Source organism: Argiope bruennichi, chromosome 11 (genome assembly GCF_947563725.1).
Source record: "Argiope bruennichi chromosome 11, qqArgBrue1.1, whole genome shotgun sequence".
In the NCBI taxonomy this organism is placed as follows: Eukaryota; Metazoa; Arthropoda; class Arachnida; order Araneae; family Araneidae; genus Argiope; species Argiope bruennichi.
Window position 1 is genome coordinate 89,288,728 of NC_079161.1, and position 23,575 is coordinate 89,312,302.

Genomic DNA, 23,575 nt, shown 5'->3' on the forward strand with positions numbered 1-23,575 from the left:
ACCCACTTACCTCGAGACATTTACTTTCGTGCATTAGCAAGTTTGAAACCTTGAACTCCTCCTCGCAAATGTAGCATTTCTTCATAATGTCCAGCAAATCCTTTTTCGGGCTGTCTGGTTCTGGAACAACCGTACTGTCTTCACTAACAACATCTTTACACTTTTTCTTATGATCCAAAATGGAATCCTTTGTGACACAAACTGCAACAGAGCTTTCTGAAGTACTATGAATAACAGGAATTTCCTTATGGTCATTCTTCTGTGTCTGTTCAGTCTTGGTGTCCTTTGTTTTCGTTTTCACCTTATCTGGAATCTCGGCGACTTTTTCAACTTTTTTATTCGGAGAAGCTATTTTAATATCAAAAGATGGCGATTTTCTGTAGTTCATTAGTCCTCTAGAGTCCCTTTTGGCATGACTGTGAAGCCTTTCCGGAGCTTGGCTTCTGTTGCAGCTGTTGCATGGGTTGGGTATCGAAGGCGAAATAACAGTGGCAGAAGTCCTTTCTTTTGGAGCATTTTTAATATTCTTTTCTACATTATTCTTGTTGTACATGATGAAGTTTTTAGGTTTGTGCGTTGCTTCCGAAGTCTCGCTTCCCATTTTGAGGCGCTTTGGATTGTCATCCTTTGCTTTTTCGGAATATCCACTATCTCCACTACTATCATCAGAATCCACTTGTATCACCGGATGATTCAGATTCGGTGTTGGCCTTCTAAGAATTTTGGTTTGTGGACGCACCGATCTCTTACTGGTCGATGTAGACTCTTCGCTATCTTTCCTTGCATCATCTGGAACATTATTATTAGTAGTACTAGATTGTTTCACCACATCTTTTGTCTTGGATCCACTTGTTTTGTCTATTGGCTCCAACTTTTCTTTGGACTCTACTTTGGCTTCATTTTTGGCATTCTTTCTCACAACAGTCGGAACCGGTATATGGTTGGAATGGTTTTTGTTCTCTTTTCCCTTTTTTGGAGAAAAATCTGCCTTCACAACTCCTGTCATGGCGCGTGTTTTAGAATCAGGACTGTTGTTGTTCGATCTGAGTTGTTTTTTGGCGGAACAAACTGAGGTGTGATCGCTTCTCTTATCAGCAGGAACACTGGTTCGACAATGGGAGCAAACACTGCCTTGGCTGGTGTTCCAATCAGCTGGTTTGACGGGGGTTGGCGTGCGTTTTTCGGCTGGCAGAGAATTATTGGAGGCTCGCCATCGTTCCAGGCACCTGGGTTCATGTATTGTTAGGGATTTTGATCCAAACTCTTTAAAACAAACATAACAGGGGATGAATGTTTTCGGTCGACCCATTCAGATTCAGCAGTGAAGAAAAAAGAGTTTCATCGCTTCGCTAATAAAGCCTGAAAAACAAAAGAAACCAAGTTTTGAAATGATGAATTCTAAAACAGATTGGCAAAATTAAAGAAGATTCAAACACCCTACCCGAAACATTATAAAGTTTTAGGTTTTATGCACTAGTATTGTATTTGTTTGATTTGATTATACCAGCTATTGTAATCTGTGCACAACTATTTTTACATCAAAAAATTTATAAAAAGAATGCCAGCCGATAAATATTATAATAAAAAAAATCTTATGTTTTGAAATATGTTAAAGTATAAGTTAATAAAAAAAAAAAACTAAAAAAATTCAATTTTTTATTTTTGCTAAATCGAACAAATTTATCAAAATATTTATATTGACTACTCGCAATTTTGCTATTTTGCTGTATTCGATTGTATTTAGAAAATCAATCATTCGAAATTGAGTTTAAGATTAATTTTGTAAACTTTATCAAAAATCAAAAGAAAAAATTCTGCTATAACTTAAAAATCGTTCTTTTAATTTTAAAATAGTTTATAAAGGGTTTCTCAGTGATAATTAATTAAAAATGGAACCAAAATCTTTAATAAACTCTTCATAGGAGCCTAGAATTTATCAAACAAAACGTAATTAAATATCAAATTTGAGAGTTCTAGGTTTAACAGTCTATCCTATAGCTATCCTATATAAAGATTATTATGTCAAAATTGTTAAAAGCTATGCATATTTTTAATATTGTTGCGAAATTATATGCTAAAAATTTTTTTGTATTTGTACTTCGTACACCAATACTGATTTTTTTTTGATAAATAAATTTTTTCATAATAAAAAATTTAAAGAATGAAAGTAAAAATTAAAATATTAAAATATTAATATAGAATATTTTATTTGTAATTCTTTCCTACAATTAATTCATTCATGAATTTTGAAGGTATTTTTTTAATTCTATTTTTAATAATCAGTTTCAAATTGTTTTACTTAAAATAAACTTAAGGTCATTTACGAGGTATCACAAATTTTATTTGTGTTGATATCTAAGTGTTATTTGATATATATTTAAAATGCAAGAACTTTGTATAAAGTATTATTGCATTTTAACCAATTGCATATCAATTTCTTTCGCTTTTAAAAACATATCACGAGATGTTTTCACTAAAGAGTTAAAAAAATATTTAAAGACGAGTTATACTTAGAATGAGAATTTACAATGGGTTCCATTCAAGTTTTAAAATGATAAATATATGCGAAGTTGACAGCTCCTATTGAATAGTGGAATATAGGTAAGCCGAAAAATGTTTTTTTTTAAAATTCGATTTGACTTATTACGAAGAAGTTTCTATTCGTTATTTTTTTAGACTTTCGAACTTTGATGTGCCGCAAAGGCTTTAAAGTTTTGACTTCAAAAAGGCCAGGAACAAACAATCCATAAACTTAAAAAAATGAATAAATAAAACATAAACAGTACCCCCCCCCCAAAAAAAATGCCTACATTAACAGACGCTGCGAGCAGCTAAAAGACTTTTTCAGACTAATTTGTTGTTAAAAAATTTCGGCACCAATTGCAATAGTTAGCAAGTAAAATATAGTCTCTTGGGTAGCTTTTCGACACTTCGCTAAGTTAATTTTTATAAGCAAAATGTTCTATTTTATATTGACCTTCTAAATAGGATATAATCAAAAATTCGCTATGAAAAGACGAATTCAAGCAAAGCTTAGAAAACACGGGAATATAGTTCCAAAACAAAGTTTTCTTCTACATTTAATCTTCTAATGCACCATTAATTTAAAATAGATTGCAATAAAATATGCACGTCTAAAAGAGATGCAGTTAAATTAAAAATTAAAAAAAAAAGAAATTGAGTTGAACTTAAATAAAACAAAGGTGAAATTTATGATTTCTCCAAAGTGAAAACATTTTACACAAAGAGCAAACGATTTTTCACCATTTTTAACGCATAAACAGCTTTACGAATCTATTTTCCCAAGGAAAAAAAGTAACTACTATTTTTTTGAATCGATTGTCTTAATATTATTTAAGTGTTATTTATATATATAAATGTTTTTTTTCCAAGTTCAAAATCAATCTGCGGCAATACTGAAATTATTTTGAAATGTTATAATTGTAAAAGGAGCACATATTTTGACAACAACATTAAAATTTTAAAGTTTGGTACCTAAGATCAATTCAAATTTTTTTCACAAAGTAAAATAAATACCTATATTAGGCCAATCATTGTTAATAAACAAGGTAATTGGTAAAATTAAGATGGTGCCATTTTAAGCAGGATTTATTATACAGCTCGAGTTACTTTTACTCTCTCGTTTACGCAATACAAAAAGATGTATTGAAGTTTTAAAATAATTTTAGACAGACTGTTATTTTATTTTCCAATGCTTCATTTAAATTGACTTAAAAATATTGTATAATCAACTACAGTTATTAATTAATGATTTCATTACAAACATAAGAATTTAGATATTATAAAAAATTATGAAGAAGTAATACATTTCAAACGATCATAAAATAAAAAAAATTATTACTTAATAAGACATGCAAAGAAAACTATGCGATTATCAGTTAATTAATAATTAATGTTGCAACATATTTTTTAAATAAGTAATTACTTATACTTTGATGTACTTAATAAAAATGTAAATAATTCAATATAAACACAGATCATAATTCCAAAAATTTGTATTTTTTTACAAATTTATTTTTATTGCAACTAAGCCAAAACTAAATTTTCATTAAATTGCCTCGTCTTTAGTCCAATATTCCTTGGTAAGAGCTAAAGCGGAGGCATACGAAGGCTATGAACCAATGATCTAGAGTTATCGATTTTCTGTCATGTTTCTCCAATATGATGTATTTTGTGTTTCACTTCGTTGCATGCTGAAGAAAATTGAGTGTGTATTTTACATTTCTGCTTTCTGACTAACAGGATATAAAAGTTGAAACAGACTTTCAATCTCGGTGTCAAAATCATATGAAAAATTTCATTTATCTAGTTCACTGCGTTTTCCATTTATAGCACTTTTATAGTTAAGAATAAGTGAACAGACAATCAATGTATTTTGTGCAAAAACGGACGAAGATTTTCAATTCCGGTTGTAAGATAATGAATTAAATTATTATAAAAGATTGATATAATATAACATGACATTCCGCAGAAATAAGCACAGAGATGTATGAACAGGCTTGATTCCAAAATATAACTATTATCGAACTAAAGAAGGTTTGAAACATGAGGATGCTTGAAAATTGGGAAATTGGAAGAATTTTTTGATGATTATGATTAAACTTTCATTCTTTTCTTTTCTTTTTTTCCCTTTCTTTCTTTTCTTTTCTTTTCTTTTTATACACGAGAAAGTAAAAAGCATAATTTATTCAGCAATCTTTTACGCTAATGTTTTTTATTTTTTTTTATTTTGCAAAATCATTTTTTAAAGTTACATTGTCATAATTAATTTTACAAAAACCTCAACATGTATTGATTCATCTATTTTACAGAATATTTTTGGCAATATATTTCCACTTAAGCATTAACCATTAGCAAATCATAATTTTTTTTATGATACATACCTTTATAGAACGTGTTAGAAAAATTATACCTTTGAGATATTGTAATGACGTTTCGCACTTTTTATACATCATTACTTTTCAGACGCGAATTATATATTGGCATGGATAAATTGGGCTCTTCTCATCCTCACGGGGGAGGGGGGAGGGGGAGATGAGTCGTAGAGAAAATCAAAACAGAAAAAAAGTTTATAAGTGTGTTAGAAATCCAAATTTTCGTGTCGAAATTAGATTTTTACATCCGCTTCATTTACATGATAACAATTTAGTCTTGTTCTTTTGAACTAAGCATTGTGAGTTTGCCAACGTATGGGTAATTTGAAAATTTTCATTTTCTATAATGTTTAATGCCTCATCTTGTTGGAATTATGAAGCAAATTAAATAAATAAGAATATATGATAAGAATTCATAAAAAGTATGTAATAAATATTTAACAGTTTATTAAAAGTATGGAATAAATAATGAAAATTTGGATAAAAGTAAATAATTAACTGAGAGTTGTTTGGAAAAATTTCATTTTCTATAATGTTTCATGTATCATCTTGTTGGAATTATGAAGCAAATTAAATAAATAAGAATATATGATAAGAATTCATAAAAAGTATGTAATAAATATTTAACAGTTTATTAAAAGTATGGAATAAATAATGAAAATTTGGATAAAAGTAAATAATTAACTGAGAGTTGTTTGGAAAAATTTCATTTTCTATAAGGCTTATATATCTTGTTGGAATTATGAAATAAAATAAATAAATAAGAATATAAAATTAATAGTTAAGAATTCATAAAACGTATGTAATAAATACTTTATAGTTTATTTAAAGTTTGTCGTAAATAATGAAAATTTGAATAAGAATGAATAATAAACTGAGAGTTGTTTGAAATTATTTTTTCTTTTGTACAAATTATTAAACAAAAAAGCTAAGTAATTAGGACTTGATTAAAACTAAATAAACAGTTAAAAATTGTATGAATATTTAATTTTCAGCAAGATTCATATATTATTTAGGTCATCTTGTGGGGATTTTGAAATAAAATAAATCAGTCAATTATTATGAGTATACAATAATGTTAATTAACACTAAGCCTACTTGACCATTCTTGAGACTTTAATCAAAATTGTTTAATTTCAGGTTTTCATTTTCCTTGGAATTTACTGCCAGAGTTTTTCACTTTCCCTTATACGTAGTTTAGAGAAAGTATAATAATCATAAAAAAATTCCCGAATGTTCCGAATTTCCACATGTTAGACCTCCTTGAGTTCAAAAAACACATTTTTTTTATAAAAATGTCCATACGTCTATCTGTCTGTGACAAAGATAAGACGATAAAAATTTGAGATAGGGCGGTTGAAAATTGATATACTGTCTTTACAACACATTTGCAGATTTCCAACACATTTTGAGTAAAATATGTTCAGAGAAAATCCGACTGTCCTGCTATTCGATTAAAAGTTAACACGATAATTACAAAACGAATAGAACTAGATAGATGAAATTCGGTACACAGATCTAACATTTTTAATCTGCAAATTTGTTGGCTCAAAATAGAAACTTGTCAAATTTTGAGCCAAATACGACCATGGATCGACTGTCTGTTGGTCTGTATGTAAGTATTTCAGAAACATGTAAACACTATTGCCGAAAAACACAATGGCTTAAATATATCAAATTTGGTACGGCCTTTTGTGCCTACAAAGGAAGTTTTGCTTCAAATTTTGCTTTCAATCGATTGATAAAAACGTATCTAAAACACACATTTGAATACAATTAACCGCATCGCAGTAGCTTTTCGTTATATAACTATCCAAGAATGACACGATAGATTTAGTAAAATTGCTGAATTCCCTCCAAAAGCCAATATTTTGTAACTATTGTACGTCAGTGCTATGAAAGGTGTTCTCTGCCATGACAAGTCTGTTAGAAAGTATGCTTGAAAGTTTGGGGGAGACCAACCACTGAAGCAAAAATAGTTAGTAGTAATTTTTGTATTTTATTATTGGTGAATTATTCAAGCAGAAATTCAAAAATTTAGACAATGCAAAGGAAATTGTTGGAAGAAATAAATAACATAAGCGAATCTGGGAGTGCGTATGATATATATGCTCTGAGCTATTCTATAAGAACAATGTGAAAGTAAACATTGTGAATATGCGTGGGCGACGAAAAAGAATGAGATTGTTCTCTAGTTTTGAAGAAGAATATCATAAGAACGATCAGAATATTGGAAAAGTTTGGTTTACCGTATACCGAGATTTATAGGAATAGGAAACAAAAAGCAAGAAGAAAACTTCAGAAAATTCCGTTACAAGTTCTGGAAAACGAAAGAAGTTAAACTGAGTGTTGCAAAATCTATATCTATATCTATACTTATAATAAAGCTCAATGTGTGTGTGTGTGTGTGTGTTGGCGCTCTACAGGCCAGGTCATTTGACATACAGCTATCAAATTTGGTACATGTATACCTTAGAGGTCGGGAATGTGCACCTGGGGTCCCTTTTTTTGAAATTTTAATTAGAATTTTAATTATTAATTAAAAACTAACTTTCCCGCCAAAAAAATCTTCCATTTTCCCCACCGCCAACTTTTCCGCCAAAAAAATCTTCCATTTTCGCCACCGCCAAATGAGTAAGGCTTCCGGGGTTTTTTTCTCCCAACAGTAATGAGGCTAGGGTTAGTATTTTTCGGCGGATTATTTCAAACGATTCTGTTTATTTTCTTAATGTTTGATGCATTTAAAATTAAACATTGTTAATTAATCAATCCTTCAGATTCATTCTGAAGAACTTTTGAATAAAAATAAAACAGAATAAAGGAAATTAAAAATTTCTAATCCGCATAGCGTTACCCCAACTGGCGTAGAAAAAAAATCACGTATTTGCGTTACGTAACTGGCGTTGAAAATTCACGCATGCGCTTTGTGTTCTGAATTTCGCATTGTGTTGACGAATTATTATCAACCGATGCGGACTGGATTAAAATTTTTTTAGGTTCGTTGCATGTTTTTGTAATTAAAATGTACTTATGTTAGTTATATATTTTTTGTATATGCTTATAGTTTTAAGTGCATCGTTTTTTAAGTAGTTTTTTTAAAACCTGTTTTAAACCGTCTATTTTAAACGATTCGTTTCATTTTCTTAATGTTTGATGCATTTAAAAGTAAACATTGTTAATGAATCGATCTGCTCATGATGAATCTAAGAAAATTTTGTTGACAAATTCTTGAGATAATACGTAAATTGAAAAGGATATTCTTTAGCGCCCATAAACGCTGAGTGACTCTATTTTCAATAATCAGATAATAAAAAAATTCTTTGTTTCAGTAAAAAATATTATTATATTAATTGCAGATTAATTCTTTCCACTTTAATTTAAAACATAAATTCTACGGGTGTTAACAGAAAATTAGAGAGATACATATTACGTTATGACTGAAGGCCTTTATAATATTATGAGTGAATTATATGACTATCAAAATTTGAAGTTTTAAAATATTTTGATGAAGAAGCTATTAAAGTAGGAATTGCATAAAATATTTAAATATAAAAATTTTAACGAGCATTAAGATTGGCGAACCGGTTGGTCGACAAATTCTTGAGATATTACATAAATTAAGAAAGATATTTTTTAGTTCCCATAAGGTTTAAATGCTCAGTGACTCTGTTTTCGTTAATCATGTTATTAAAAAAATTAACATTTATTGACGAACACGAACACACTGATATTCACCTTTACTCTGATTAGATATTATAAAATCTGAATAGATAAACATAAACGTGTAAACAGCTGTGCGCGGTTTCTATGGCAACACAGCTGGAAAGGGAAAAGAAGTTTCCGAAGAAAATTCACGCATGCGCATTGTTCTGATTGTTGTCATGACAACCACTTTCAACAGACGATTTAAATTATTTTTAGGTGAGTTACATGCTTTTGTAAGTAAATTGTATTTATGTTAGTTATATATTTTTTGTATATGCTTATAGTTTTAAGTACATCGTTTTTTAAGTAGTTTTTTTTAAACCTGTTTTCAATGATTTAAATTATTTTTAGGTTAGTTGCATGCTTTTGTAATTAAATTGTATTTATGTTAGTTATATATTTTTTTGTATATGCTTATAGTTTAATTACATCGTTTTTTAAGTAGTTTTTTTAAACCTGTTTTAGACCGATTATTTTAAACGATTCATTTTATTTTCTTAGTGTTTGATACATTTAAAAGTAAACATTGTTCATTAATCGACCTGTTCATGATGAATCTGCGATAATTTTGTTGACAAATTCTTGAGATATTACATAAATTAAGAAAGATATTCTTTAGTGCCCATAAAGTTTAAACGCTCAGTGACTCTATTATCAGTAATCATATTATTAAAAAAAATGCTTTGTTTCAGTAAAAAATATTATTATATTAATTGCAGATGAATCATTTACACTTTAATTTAAAGCATAATTTCTACGAGGGGTAACAGAAAATTAGAGAGATACATATCACGTTATGACTGAAGGCCTTTATAATATTATGAGTGAATTATATGACTATCAAAATTTGAAGTTTTAAAATATTTTGCTGAAGAATCTATTAAAGTTGGAATTGCATAAAATATTTAATTATTAAAATTTTAACGAACATTAAGATTGGCGAACCGGCTGGTCGCCAAAGGCGGCTAGTAAATAAATAAAACCCTAAGCCTCTGTTCTACATGAAAAAAAAAAATATGTTTGTGAAAAATATTCACGGGAGGGACCTGCCATCTGTAAAAAGCCATCTGCGACTAAAGCCTGCTATCTGCGACGACGAATAAATCAATTTTAATTTGAATAACGATATCTATATAAATTACTGAAGTAAAATATCATTTTCCAATTTCTAGTCTTCTTTCTAAAAGTGTATATGCTCAAATTCCAAAATGGTTTTTAATTATTACCTGACAATTATTTTGTTTTATTGTCCATGAAAAATTCTGTATTACTTATAATCAAATGGAAAAGAATAAGATGTAATTTTAAAAGTGGCCATTTGAATGCCATCGGTAGGAATTAATATTCATAAAATGTCAGTAGGTTTAATGTTAATAAATTTGAATAATCGTATTATTTGCATCTCGTGCGATTAATTCCATAATTCCAATATTTTATACAGTGGTGACCAAAATTGTGGACAATTGAAAATCGTTATGTTTTCTAACTTTATATGCTTATAGAAAATGTTACATTTCACAAAAGGCAAACTCTTGCATATCATTTTAAAGATAATTTAATGCTAATTTCAATACAAAAAACAAAATTCAAATTTTTGAAATACAAAAAACGTTATTCACACTTTAATCTGAATAACAAGCACGGTGATGAAATGGATGGTAATTTCTAACTTTCCTGACAAATCACTGCTTCTATTCTGGGAACCAATCAAATCTTACTAACTGCTAACAGAAGCTGACATCATTTTTAAAGTTGGAACAAGTCATTATTGGGATTTCCTCTGTAGAAGGAAAACTGTTTTTCATGCAATTAAATTGCAAGTTAGAAGTTTCGCTAAACTTTTTAATATACAATTGGAAGTTTTGTAAATATTTCTAATATTCAGTCAAAAAACAATGACATGAAATAAAATAATATATTGAGCTCCTAGAAAGAGAACTAAGATTATTGTATTACATGAATGTAGTCTTTCCTATGCTGATATAGCAGGACAAGTGGGTGGTTCAGTGATTACATCCGGAGTCCGAAAATTTTGGTTACGATATCAAGAGACAAATTCAATAAAAAATAAAACAGGAAATGACTGAGAAAGGTGCACCACATCTGTTGATGACAGAAAAATAAAAAGGATATGTCTCCAAGATGGAAGAATGTCATCAGAAGTCAATTGAATGACTCTGGCATTTATGTCAGTTCAAGAACAATCCGGAAAAGATTATTAGATGTTGGATGTCCGGAAAAGATTATTAGATCCTTATCACAATTTACAACAGCATAGCAAAAGATTACAGTGGGCAAAAAAATACATAAATTGAACAGATGATCAATGGTTACAGGTTGTATGGAATGATGAAACAAAGATATTGTTATTTGGTAGCGATGGCGAAAATAGGTAAGACATAGAATAGGCGAAGAGCTGCATCCTGACTGAATTCAGGCAACTATGAAGAACTCAGTGTTATGATTTGGTCATGCATGTCAGCAGACGATATGTTATTGTTGGGACATTACATGCAAAAAAATGCTTTGGCACTATTTTAATGCCAAAACTTACACCTTCCATCAGTGATCTGTTTACCAACAACGCATCATTTATTTTTCAGCAGGATTCAACTCCTTTCCACAAAGGAAAAATATCAGAAGAGTAGTTTAGTACAAAGAGCATCGAATTGTTATCATGACCAGGAAATAGTTCTGATATCAAATTATTGAGAACGTATGGCACCGTTTGAAAACTCTTGAACATATGAAGCGTTCATCAAATAAAAGAGAATTAAGTGAGGCTAGAATTGTTTCCTGACATCATGCAATAACGAAAGAGGAGCTTAAAACTCTCGTCAGCTCAATGAAACATTAGTGTGAAGCTGTAATAAAAAAATAAAGGCTACCCTCTTCAGTACTGATAACTCATTGCAGTCATCAGCATCTAATGTATCTCGATAAGTACTGCCACTCAACGTTTATTATATTGCATATATTTGAATTTTGCTTTTTGTATTGAAGTCAGCATTAAATTCTCTTTAAAATGATATGTGAGAGTTTGCTTTTTGTAAAATGTTGCATTTTCAATAAGCATACAAAGTTAGAAAACATAAAGATATTCAAAAGTGTTCACAATTTTGGCCACCACTGTATATTAACTTTCGGCATTTTAGCCGAATTATTTTTCATACAAAAAAGAAACATTCAGTTATAGATCTTGTATTTCTTTTTACTTTGCAAAGTACATGAAGAAAAGAGTAATCATCAAAAACTTTGATTTCAGACTTCAGTGAATCAGCATGTTTATAGTTCTCGAACTCGAAAAATATATTTTTAGTTTCATTTTTGTTTGCCAATTAAGACGCACATCTGTAATTTGAACAGATATACCTCTGGTTCAAATTACAGATGTACACAAACAGACATTGTGCAAAACAAAGTATAAAAATCATAGTGATTCCTAATTGGCTGGGATTTCTTAAGTAAAAGAAAATATTTTAAAAGTATTTTAGTGCACTTCTTCTAACTCTGAGAAGGTTGCTGTCTAGCATAAAACGTTGACATAAATTTCTCTTATTTACTAGTTCCAAAGAAAAAAAATCGTCTTAAATACGAGAAATGCTTTCTGTAATTCGTATTTTACAGAGTCAGTTTGCTACGGATTTGCTGTTGTTGATTTAAAACTAGAGGAAACTTTCACTCATAATCTTCAATAAATGTACTTGCGTATTATTAATCTTATGCTATTCCCGAGCAGTAGTTACGAAAGAAACTTTCACGCGTAGTCTCTAATAAATGTACTAGTGTATTATTAAAATTATGCCATTGGCGAGCAATAATTACGAAAGAGCCTATTGCAGTTTGATCATTGGCGATTTTGCCTAACGATGAATCACTGGGATGTAATTAAAACAAAAGCACCAGAAAATCCAAGTGTGTCATTTTGACATCTTTTTCCCAACAGATTAAAAACAAATTTTGACACAGAACTAAAATTGTATTCACAGAATAACATATCCAATTTCTCAGATTTAAGTCGACATACTTTTGTATTATTTTGTTTATGTTCTTGTGAAAGTATGGACCCATCGCGGTCAATTGCTAAACAGATTTGGTATCAAATTTAATAAAAATTTACTCTTTAGAGGCTTAATTTGTGTACCAAATCTTATTCTTCTAGTTCTTTTCGTATTGTAGGTACATAAGACCATCCGGATAGAACATATTTCCTCTGAAAGGATTCCGTTCAAAATTTGTTATAAACCTACAAATTTAAACTAGAGACCATATATCATCTGTCTATCTCAAAGAATTTTTATCTTATTTACAGACATATAAACATAATTAATAAAGTGTGTTTTTCGGACTTAGAGAAAATCTTGAGCGTTAATTTTTTAACAATTAGAATATTTCACCTTTTTATACTTTGCATATGAGAAAGTAAAAAGGTGTCAGACTTTGTAATATAGTTTATAAAACTCTAAATTTTGTGAATTTCGATATAATAAAAAGCAATATATTAAAGATAGTTTGAAGTAGCAGTAAATTTCATTGAATTAAAATAATAATATATTTTGTAGAATACATAAACGTTTTTGAATGAATCGGAGTGAGTGCTAATAGGCTGAATTTTTTTAATAGAAGGAAATATTTTAAAATGGATTTTTTGACATACATTTTTAAAACTATTTTACGATTATTGTCTAGTTTTTTTTTATAAATTCCAAAAATATACGCACATGTACCAATTACAAAAAGTGCACTCTGAGAATATCAGCAGCAACAGCAGCAATAACAAAGACAATAAACAAAAAAGTTTAAGGATGCTTTTTAAATTTAAATTCATTCAAATGATTAAAAAAAATCTCTATATGATAGAAAAAGGAAAAAAAAAATATTTGAAAAATAATAACTATTTGTTGCCACAAAAAGCGGTTTATATTTTGCATTACAAACATATTCAATCGCAAGAAAGAATTATAATTGAATTACCGTTTGTGAGAAATCGTTTGACTTTTTAATAATCGTTTGCCTTCTAATAGAAAAGAAAAATACTTTTTTTTAGGTTTTAGATAGCTAAGCTGAAGAGATCTTTTTTCATTCTTTTCATTGGCTGACTATATTTCTTCTGGATGCCACGTAGTATAAACGAAAATATGAACAGAAAATTATACGTAGACTTATAATTAAGCTTAAATATGGAATTAAATATTTTGCAATATGAAAAAAAATCTCATGTTTTGCAGAGTGAATTTCCTGCGTGTTTCCGACTTTGATCTAACAGAAAAAAGGTTGAATTTTAAATATGAGAAGCTAAATTTGGAAATTATTAAAAAATTTTTTTAATGCAAGGGTTTTTTTTTTTTTTTTTTTTTTTTTTTTTTTACCGAAATAAAAGTTAACTTTTCTTTCCAAAACTTTCACGCATACTTTTTAATAATTTTGTCATGCCAGAGAACATATTTTGGCGATAAATTTTTAGCATGCATTGATAGTATTTAAAATTCTGATTTGTGATTCAGACATGTTTTGTTAACCGATTAAAACAGAAATTTGACACAAAATTGCCTTTGTAGCTACAAAATCCCATAAAAAGTTTGATAAATTTAAGTCTTTGTGTTTTTGAATCACACCATAAACATGCTTTTTTGAAAGTACAGATCGACGGACAGTCAATCCGTGGTTGGATTTGGCTCAAAATATGACACTACACTATACATATAAAATCTGTGTACCGAATTTTATCTATCTAATTCTCTTCTTTTTATAATTTTCGTGTTAATATTAATACAAACAGCTGGACAGACCGACTTCCTCTGAACAAATTTTACTAAAAATGTGATAGAAATCTGCAAATTCGATGTAAAGACCGTATACCAAATTTCAACTGTCTAGCTCAAAGTGGTTTTGTGTTATCTTTGTCACAGATAGACAGACGGATACTTCCTAAAAATGTGTTTTTCGAACTCAGTGAGGTTTAAAATATGAAGATTTGTCAAAATTTCGATTTGGAATTTTTTGAAGATTACTATATTTTCTCTATATTACATATATGAGAAGGTAAAAATGACTAACATAACTCCAGAAGTATTTTTCCTGAATCAGGAAGGTTTATAGTATCAAATAATTCAAAATGTTATGGTCGTGCATTTCGAAGATTATTCTTTTTCCTACTTCGAAAACAAGGAAATAACCACCAAGATATGATTCTCACAAATTTTTGGTAGCTCTAATATGGCGAGTTTTTCACAAGTTTCTCTTCATTGAAGAAAATAAAAATATGCATTTCAGATGTACCATCATAGATCTATTAATTTCAATATTAAATTTCTACAATTTTAGTGACAAGAACTCACATTGAATTTCATTTATCCATGTTTGTTTTATTTTTAGCTCTCGCTTTTATACACATTTAGCAAATAGGTAAATAATCTACCTATTGATGAATTTATTCCACATTTAAAGATAACACTTTCGTGATGAAGAGCATATATTAAAATTTCTCCTTTTATATCATGTTCTTATTTCATTTATGCACACAATACCAGATAGATAACCAGAAAATCAAATCTTTAAGAGATTTTGTTCCAAATTTAAAACACAATTCCAAATAGACAACCAGACAATCAAATCTTCCAGAGATTTTGTTCAAAATTTAAAACACAATTCCAGATAGATAACCAGACAATCTAATTTCCAAGAGATTTTGTTCAAAATTTAAAACACGATTCCAGATAGATAACCGGACAATCTAATTTCCCAGAGATTTTGTCCAAAATTTAAAACACGATTCCAGATAGATAACCAGACAATCTAATTTCCCAGAGATTTTGTTCCAAATTTAAAGCACAATTCCAGATAGATAACCAGACAATCTAATTTCCCAGAAATTTTGTTCAAAATTTAAAACACGATTCCAGATAGATAACCGGACAATCTAATTTCCCAGTGATTTTGTTCAAAATTTAAAACACGATTCCAGATAGATAACCAGGCAATCTAATTTCCCAGTGATTTTGTTCAAAATTTAAAACACGATTCCAGATAGATAACCAGGCAATCTAATTTCCCAGAGATTTTGTTCCAAAATTTAAAACACGATTCCAGATAGATAACCAGACAATCTAATTTCCCAGTGATTTTGTTCAAAATTTAAAACACGATTCCAGATAGATAACCAGGCAATCTAATTTCCCAGTGATTTTGTTCAAAATTTAAAACACGATTCCAGATAGATAACCAGACAATCTAATTTCCCAGTGATTTTGTTCAAAATTTAAAACACGATTCCAGATAGATAACCAGGCAATCTAATTTCCCAGAGATTTTGTTCCAAAATTTAAAACACGATTCCAGATAGATAACCAGACAATCTAATTTCCCAGTGATTTTGTTCAAAATTTAAAACACGATTCCAGATAGATAACCAGGCAATCTAATTTCCCAGAGATTTTGTTCCAAAATTTAAAACACGATTCCAGATAGATAACCAGGCAATCTAATTTCCCAGTGATTTTGTTCAAAATTTAAAACACGATTCCAGATAGATAACCAGGCAATCTAATTTCCCAGTGATTTTGTTCAAAATTTAAAACACGATTCCAGATAGATAACCAGAAAATCTAATTTCCCAGTGATTTTGTTCAAAATTTAAAACACGATTCCAGATAGATAACCAGGCAATCTAATTTCCCAGAGATTTTGTTCCAAAATTTAAAACACGATTCCAGATAGATAACCAGACAATCTAATTTCCCAGTGATTTTGTTCAAAATTTAAAACACGATTCCAGATAGATAACCAGGCAATCTAATTTCCCAGAGATTTTGTTCCAAAATTTAAAACACGATTCCAGATAGATAACCAGGCAATCTAATTTCCCAGAGATTTTGTTCCAAAATTTAAAACACGATTCCAGATAGATAACCAGGCAATCTAATTTCCCAGTGATTTTGTTCAAAATTTAAAACACGATTCCAGATAGATAACCAGGCAATCTAATTTCCCAGAGATTTTGTTCCAAAATTTAAAACACGATTCCAGATAGATAACCAGGCAATCTAATTTCCTAGTGATTTTGTTCAAAATTTAAAACACAATTCCAAAGAGATAACCAGGCAATCTAATTTCCCAGAGATTTTGTTCCAAATTTAAAACACAATTCTAGACAGATAATCAGACAATTTATCTTTCCAGAGATTTTGTTCCAAATTTAAAACACAATTCCAAAGAGATAACCAGGCAATAAAATTTTCCAGAGATTTTGTTCAAAATTCAAAACGCAACTGTAATTCCATCAATAAAATTTTAGTTGGTCAGTTGCATTTTAGAGTTAATGTGTTAGAGTTAATGAAAGACAGAGCCGACAACGAAGGATTTCATCCAAATTTTGATATAAATCTATATTGTTGGTGCAAAAATAAAATGCTATTTTCATTCGTTTCCCTATGTTTTTGAGTAACAATCTCTGGAGACTTTGGATTGGGTTCGATCATTTCCATCTTTGGTTTGAGAACGGCAAGGCTGCTCTGCGGTTTGGATGAAAGAAAATAAATGTGTTCAAAAATAGATAAACAGTAGATATAGCCTGGCAAATATCCGTTTTTTATATTTATTTATTGAGGATGAGGTAAATTGAGGACGATAATTCATTAAAAATCCCAAAAATGAGGGGTTTTTTTTTCAAACCTTTTGTCAATGTACTGCTTTTATTAAATATTTTGCTTAAAAAAAACTTATGCCATATATAATACCGTTTTAAAAGCTAATCAGGCTATTCTTTTTCTGTGCATTTGTTTTTCTTTTGATAAAAGTATATTCCGTTTTAAAGGAAAATAATTTTATTGATTTGATATTATTTCATCGATTAGATAGAGCATTTTTATCTGTTTATTATAAAATTTGGCATCCAGACTAAATAAGGATAGGAGGAAAATGAGCCTACCGTCTCATTTGCTAATCATTTTTACTTTCTCGCGTATGTAGTATAAAGAAAGAAAGTATTGTAAACATCAAAAAACTCGAACTTGAGATTTTGACGAATCTCCACGTTTCAGATCTCCCTGAACTCGAAACACACATTTTTGGAAAATGTCGTCTGTCTGTGATAAAGGTAACTCAAAAACGCTTTGAGCTAGATAGATGAAACTTGGTACAGTCTTTCTTGCACCAAATTCGCAGATTTCTATCACATTTTGAGTAAAATCTGTTCAGAGGAACTCCGTCTATCCGCCTGTTCGACTATAAGTTAACCAAATAATTGCAAAACGAAGAGATCTAGATAGATAAAATTTGGTACCCAGAATTAGCATCTATAGTGCTGAAACTTTTCAACTGTTGCGTCAAATACAACTTTGGGTTGACTATCTGTACTTTCAGCAATAATTAAATGCTATAATTCGAAAACGTAATGATTTGAATATATCAAATTTCGTATGAAGTTTTATGAGTACCAGTGCAGTTTTGTGTCAAATTTTTGTTTCAATCGTTTGAGGAAAAAGTGTCTAAAACACAAATTCGATTTTAGATACTATTAATGCATCTCCGGGTTTAATCGTCAAATAACTCGCCAAGGATGGCAAGATAGATTCAATAGCAATGCTAAATGCACGCCAAAAGTTAATATTTCGTAATTATTAACTCTGTAAGGCGCTCTCAAGCATTATAAGTTTATTAGAGAATATGCGAGAAAGTTTTGGGGAGACCTCCCGCTGGTTATAATTTAGTAATTTTTCAAACAAGAAATTGAAAAAATATTAAATAACTAAAATTGCATGAAAAACGAAGGAAAAAGTTATGCTTGTTTGTAATTTTAAGTATAATATAATCAAACTTCTAAAAAAAAAAAAAATGGAGTATTAAACATTGTCTCAAAGAAAAGAATTGGCCCTATTAAAGAAATTCGAAGAAGAATTACCGTTCTATTTTGCGTTTGAAATTAAGAAATACAAAGAACTTTGGTAATTCGAAGCAGAAGAAGCCAAAATAAGTTTATAATTTATAATTTTTTTTCCAAAAATATACTACATAAAATATATTGAATAATAACAATTTATCCAAAAATTTCAATTAATAAAATTGGTTTATTTAAAAACGATCTTTTAAATAAAAAATTACAGTAAATATTTATTTTCATAATTTTTAATAAATATTGCATAGTAAATAAATAGTGATTGATTTTAGTAAATATACATAAAAGTAACATTATTAATACTTAAATGGTAATAAAGTAATTTCAATAAACAAATGAAAAGTACTTTGAACTACTAAAAAAAGTCTTAAAAATAAACCTTATAGTTCAAAGCTGACGAATTCAAAATTATTTATCAGGACAGACCTTTATTACTTTTTTTTATTAAATACACTATACAAAAGTAAAGTTTTTGAGTGAGTTAAAAGCTTTAAAAGTTATTTACTCATTGAGATATAAAATGTGGAAGTATGTGTAAATTATATACTCACTCAGATGCAACATACGGATTTAAAACAATAGTAGAAAAATAAAAAAAGTAAATGTTTGACAATATTTATTCTTTACTTAGAATTAACCTTGAGAAATTTAAATTGTAAAAGTTATATTAGTATTAGATTTAAACATTTTTTAAAGAACTGGAAAAATTCAAATTATCGACGAATTTGAATGAAAAATGCTAAATTAGCTAATCTCTAATAAATTAAAAAAAAAGTTTTAAAATTTTCTCCATGTCTCTAAAAGAGGAAAGAAATTTTTTAAAACTCACGCTAAATAATAAATCACAAAAGCTATTTTCGCAGCTGTTTTATTTATATATGTTAGCAATATATATTGAAATAAAGCTACACATTGAATTTTATTTTACTATATTACTTAGAAACATTTAGTTCAAAAATTTTCAAACCTCAGAAGTGATTTAATTTAATACTAAAAAATGAAACATTTAATAAAATTAATTTTTAATATTACATTTTTCTCTTTAAAATAAAACGATATCATTTAAAAATATATTAAATTTTAATAAATTGAACAAAATTAAATGATTTGAGAAAAATACATTTTAAAATATAAATTATCAATAACTGAAAAAATGATACGATTTATATAATTATTAAAAATAAATCAATTTTATAAGAAATTTTTTCCACCTGCGTCAGCCATCCCATATAGAGATAATCAAAACATTGTATTGGCTTACCTGCCTCACACGTAAGCGCGAAACATAAGACAGTTTCTTTACAAGTCCGTCACTCAATGAAACCCACTCTTATTTTGAGACAGAACAGCTGACTGAACAGAAAACGAAAATCAACTCAGACTCTTCTCCAACAGCGCCATCTAGTACAAGCGTTCGAAACGATAAACATAATGAATGATTTATTTTTTTATAAGAGGTGACAATTTAAATAATTATATAGTTATATTATAATTACTGTTTAAAATTTCAGTAAATCTTTATAAATAAATCTAAGAATTGCAGGGAAAGCATGGAAAAATTAACACATCTTTTTTTCATAAATTAAAAACATTAATTGTATATTTAAATATCTATATTAATAAGATTTTCTTTTTTAAAAAATTGATTCCTATTATATAATCAGATTCCACTGCGATTTTAAAATATTGGCAATGCTTCGTTTAAAATGCATATAAAATAGAAATCGTTTGCAAGCTTTATGACTGATTTGTTTACGCAGCTAATATAAACATCTGGCAAAATTAAATATTTGATTTCTCAATATCATCTGATAATAAATTTGTTTTTAATGAGAAAAGAATTTTAATTTTGCCAATATTCCAGAGTGGTGGTTATAATTTAGCAAAGAAAATGCATCAAAATTTGTTTCTGAATTATAAATTTTGTTACAAAAATATTTGTAATATTGGAAAAAAAATCTTTGAAAACAAATTCTTATCAAAAACAAGAATATTTAAATGATATAAACTGTTTAAAGAAATTAAAGAATGCAGCGTCGATGAATCACGCATCAGACCATCTGCATCATCTAATTAACAATATGTTGATCATATAAGATAATCGGTGCTTAGTGATTCTCGTTCAACAATTAAAAATGCTGGTGAATAAATTATTATAAACAAAACATCAAAAATACAGTGATATAAGGCATAGGTTTATCATCAAAATCATGCGCCTTCGCATAATGCCATTATTATTCGTGAATTTTTGTTTTAAAAAAATCTACAAATACAGCTCCGCATTTTTTTCTTCTTATTTTCATGCTCGAAATTACTTTTCATGATCGCTGTTTTAAATCGACTATTAAAATAAAATTGAAAAAAAAACTGTTACGGAGCTTGAAATATCTTTAGCAAAACACTTTTAAAATATAGTAGTGGCTTTAATAAAGTAGGGAAACTGTTGGCAGAAGTACACTCCAATGAGAAGAGTTTAGTTTGCTGTATATGTAATAAACATTAACCAATAAAACTATAATTTCCGATTAATGATAAGACTAAATGCATGGCTCCACAATGTTTATCGGTTCACTGCATTTGAAAGAAAATGCACACAAGCACAAAACATTCCATATACTTTAAGTTATATGATTTTGATTCTCAATTTTTTTACCTCTTAAAATGTTTTAGGATCCACAACTCTAATTAATACCTTATTAATTACTTCTTTATAGTTTCTGGATGAAAGCCATTTTTTAATTTCATCTTTTGGTGTTCATACAGGATTAACTTCATATAAATTTGATATAACAAGTGTATTTTAGCTGTAACCGAAATGCAGGCTGATTCGAAAATTTGTAGATAGAAAATTTAAAGAATGTGTAACAAAATTCAAATAAAAAAAAACTCTTCCGTTACATATATAAGTTTCCTCTTATCGGATATTTAAGAGGTAAGAAGACACAGCATGGTTTTGTAGGACAAGAATTTGTTTCCTTTTATAGAAAGTGTGGATTCATAGTTGAAAATTGTATAAAAATTTGCTTTTAAACCTTTATAGTTATTTTTGATTTTTTGAATGCGTTTTTTAAATGTTAGAAGCATAGTAAATGTTACATTAATACAGTGCCAAAATTTTTATTCCTTGTATTGTCATAGATAAAAAAAAAACAAACATAAAAGCAAGAGTTTTTAAGAGCCAATAATGCTTGAAAAAATTAAAGTAGTTCTCAGGTTTTTTTTATTATATGTTTTTGTTCAAACATTTTGATTATAATGTAACCTATTTTTTTGTGTGGAAACTTTCAACTTATCCTTAGAATTGTCTATTTATAAATTTTCGAATAAATCCACATTTTATTACAACCATAATAGGAATTGTCTAAATCTGATTATTAACATCCTACTTATGTATAGAGGAAACTTAGATTTCAAGCACATCGAGCCATGATCCCTTTAGTTTAATAATGTAATGTAAATAATTATTTGAGTTTCCCCTCTTGAATATGCAACACATGATTAGCTGTGAAATTTCAGAGTTGGTTTTTCAATTTTAAGAGCAGCAACCATCAATTTCATGTGACCTTATTGAAAAAGCAAAATAAATGAAAGATTAAAAGCGTCGTTGAAAGTTAAACGGCATCTGACTTGATATCAGAGGAATAAAGAGAATGTAAAAGTTATTTCTTTTATTCTTTATTGCCTACAAGGATGTCTGTCTAAATCTCACTGGGTATAAGTTTCTTAACATACTACTTGTTTTATTACAAATTTCGTAGAATCTAAATTCCTGAGTTGCCTGCCCAGCAAACCAACTTTCAGATTCAATGCCTGTAAATGCCTTCTTGATGAAACAAAATTTCTGCAGGATAGTAAACAGTTTTCTCTTCATCCATCCTATTCACCAATAGAATTGCATGTTACAAGATTTCCTGGTAGCTCTTTAAGGACAATTTATTTATTTTACTATTCATTCTTTTAAGTTAAAATCTTGAGTTCATAAAAACAATCTTAATGTGTTTTTTTTTTTTAATTTTCTTAGAAAATATTTTGCAATAATACTTTTAACACATTCAAATTATGTGACCCTTACTTAACTACAATTAAGAGAAAGCAAAGGAGGTGTCATCTAATTAGATACATGATTCAAATCACAGGTTCTGTGTCATTGCAACAAGCATGGCGAAGATAAAACTCGCAAACAAAAATCAGCTGAAATAGAAATTAAATTCGATGCGGTATGAACAATTGTTCGTCAATGCTACGCAATCAACAAGCAAATAATGGTTTTCTTTATTATCCTCATACGAAGCACAATGTTGTCATGTGCAAAAATAACCAGCAAAAGTGTTCTCTCCAAAAACTTTCTCACATATTCTGTAGTACACTTATCATGGCAGAAAACGCCTTGCATGGCATAGCTGATCAAACGATTTTAATTCAACATGAATTTTTCTTTCCTTTTAAAAAGTAAATGCTTTTTTCCCCCACGCAGACGATATAAAATTTGATTGCAGGACAGATTGCATGATGGAATATTTAATTTTTATTCTTTAATGGTAGTTATCATATGCAAGTAAATGAAATAGAGATCCAAGGAAATCCGTATCATTTCTTATCGTTCTGTATATTAATAAAAGCTAAAAAAAAGGGACCTATTATTTATAAATTAATGGATCAATACTGAGCGCTCATTCATAAATTTATTTAATTAGGTTGAAAATATGTTAACAGTATCCTTTAAATAATTCCCTCAGAGTTATGAAATAATTTTCTCTTTTATATTGCTTTAATGAATGAAACATTTTTCGAACCTCTAATTCGGGATTTTGTAGCATGATAATGCCCTTGAGTCAATTCGTATGTATGTATTTGTCTTGATTACATCAGCCATTACATAACAGAAAGAATGTCCATCACTCTGTCATTCTTACAGTAGCTTAATGTAGTAAAATTAATAAATCTGTCCGATTAACAATCCTTTCTATCTGAAAATAAGTCTACCCTTTTAATAAAAACCGATAATTTCATGGGCTTAAAATATCTTTACGGTATTCGCCTCTCCCCAATCAGTGACTTTTTAAGGTAAAAATGGATTAAAATG

At 28.8% G+C, this 23,575-nt stretch overlaps 1 protein-coding gene across 1 annotated transcript in view; it reads right to left on the bottom strand.

The window, feature by feature from the left end:
- Positions 1–19,830, bottom strand: part of LOC129957617 (uncharacterized) — a 103,452-nt gene extending 83,622 nt beyond the window's left edge. The window contains exons 1-2 of the mRNA XM_056070035.1: positions 19,754–19,830; positions 11–1,359 (exon numbers count right to left, since the gene is read on the bottom strand). Coding sequence (XP_055926010.1) covers positions 11–1,309 — 1,299 coding nt within the window. The 5' untranslated portion in view covers positions 1,310–1,359; positions 19,754–19,830. The remainder of the gene's footprint in view (positions 1–10; positions 1,360–19,753) is intronic.
- Between the last annotated feature and the right edge of the window lie 3,745 nt (positions 19,831–23,575).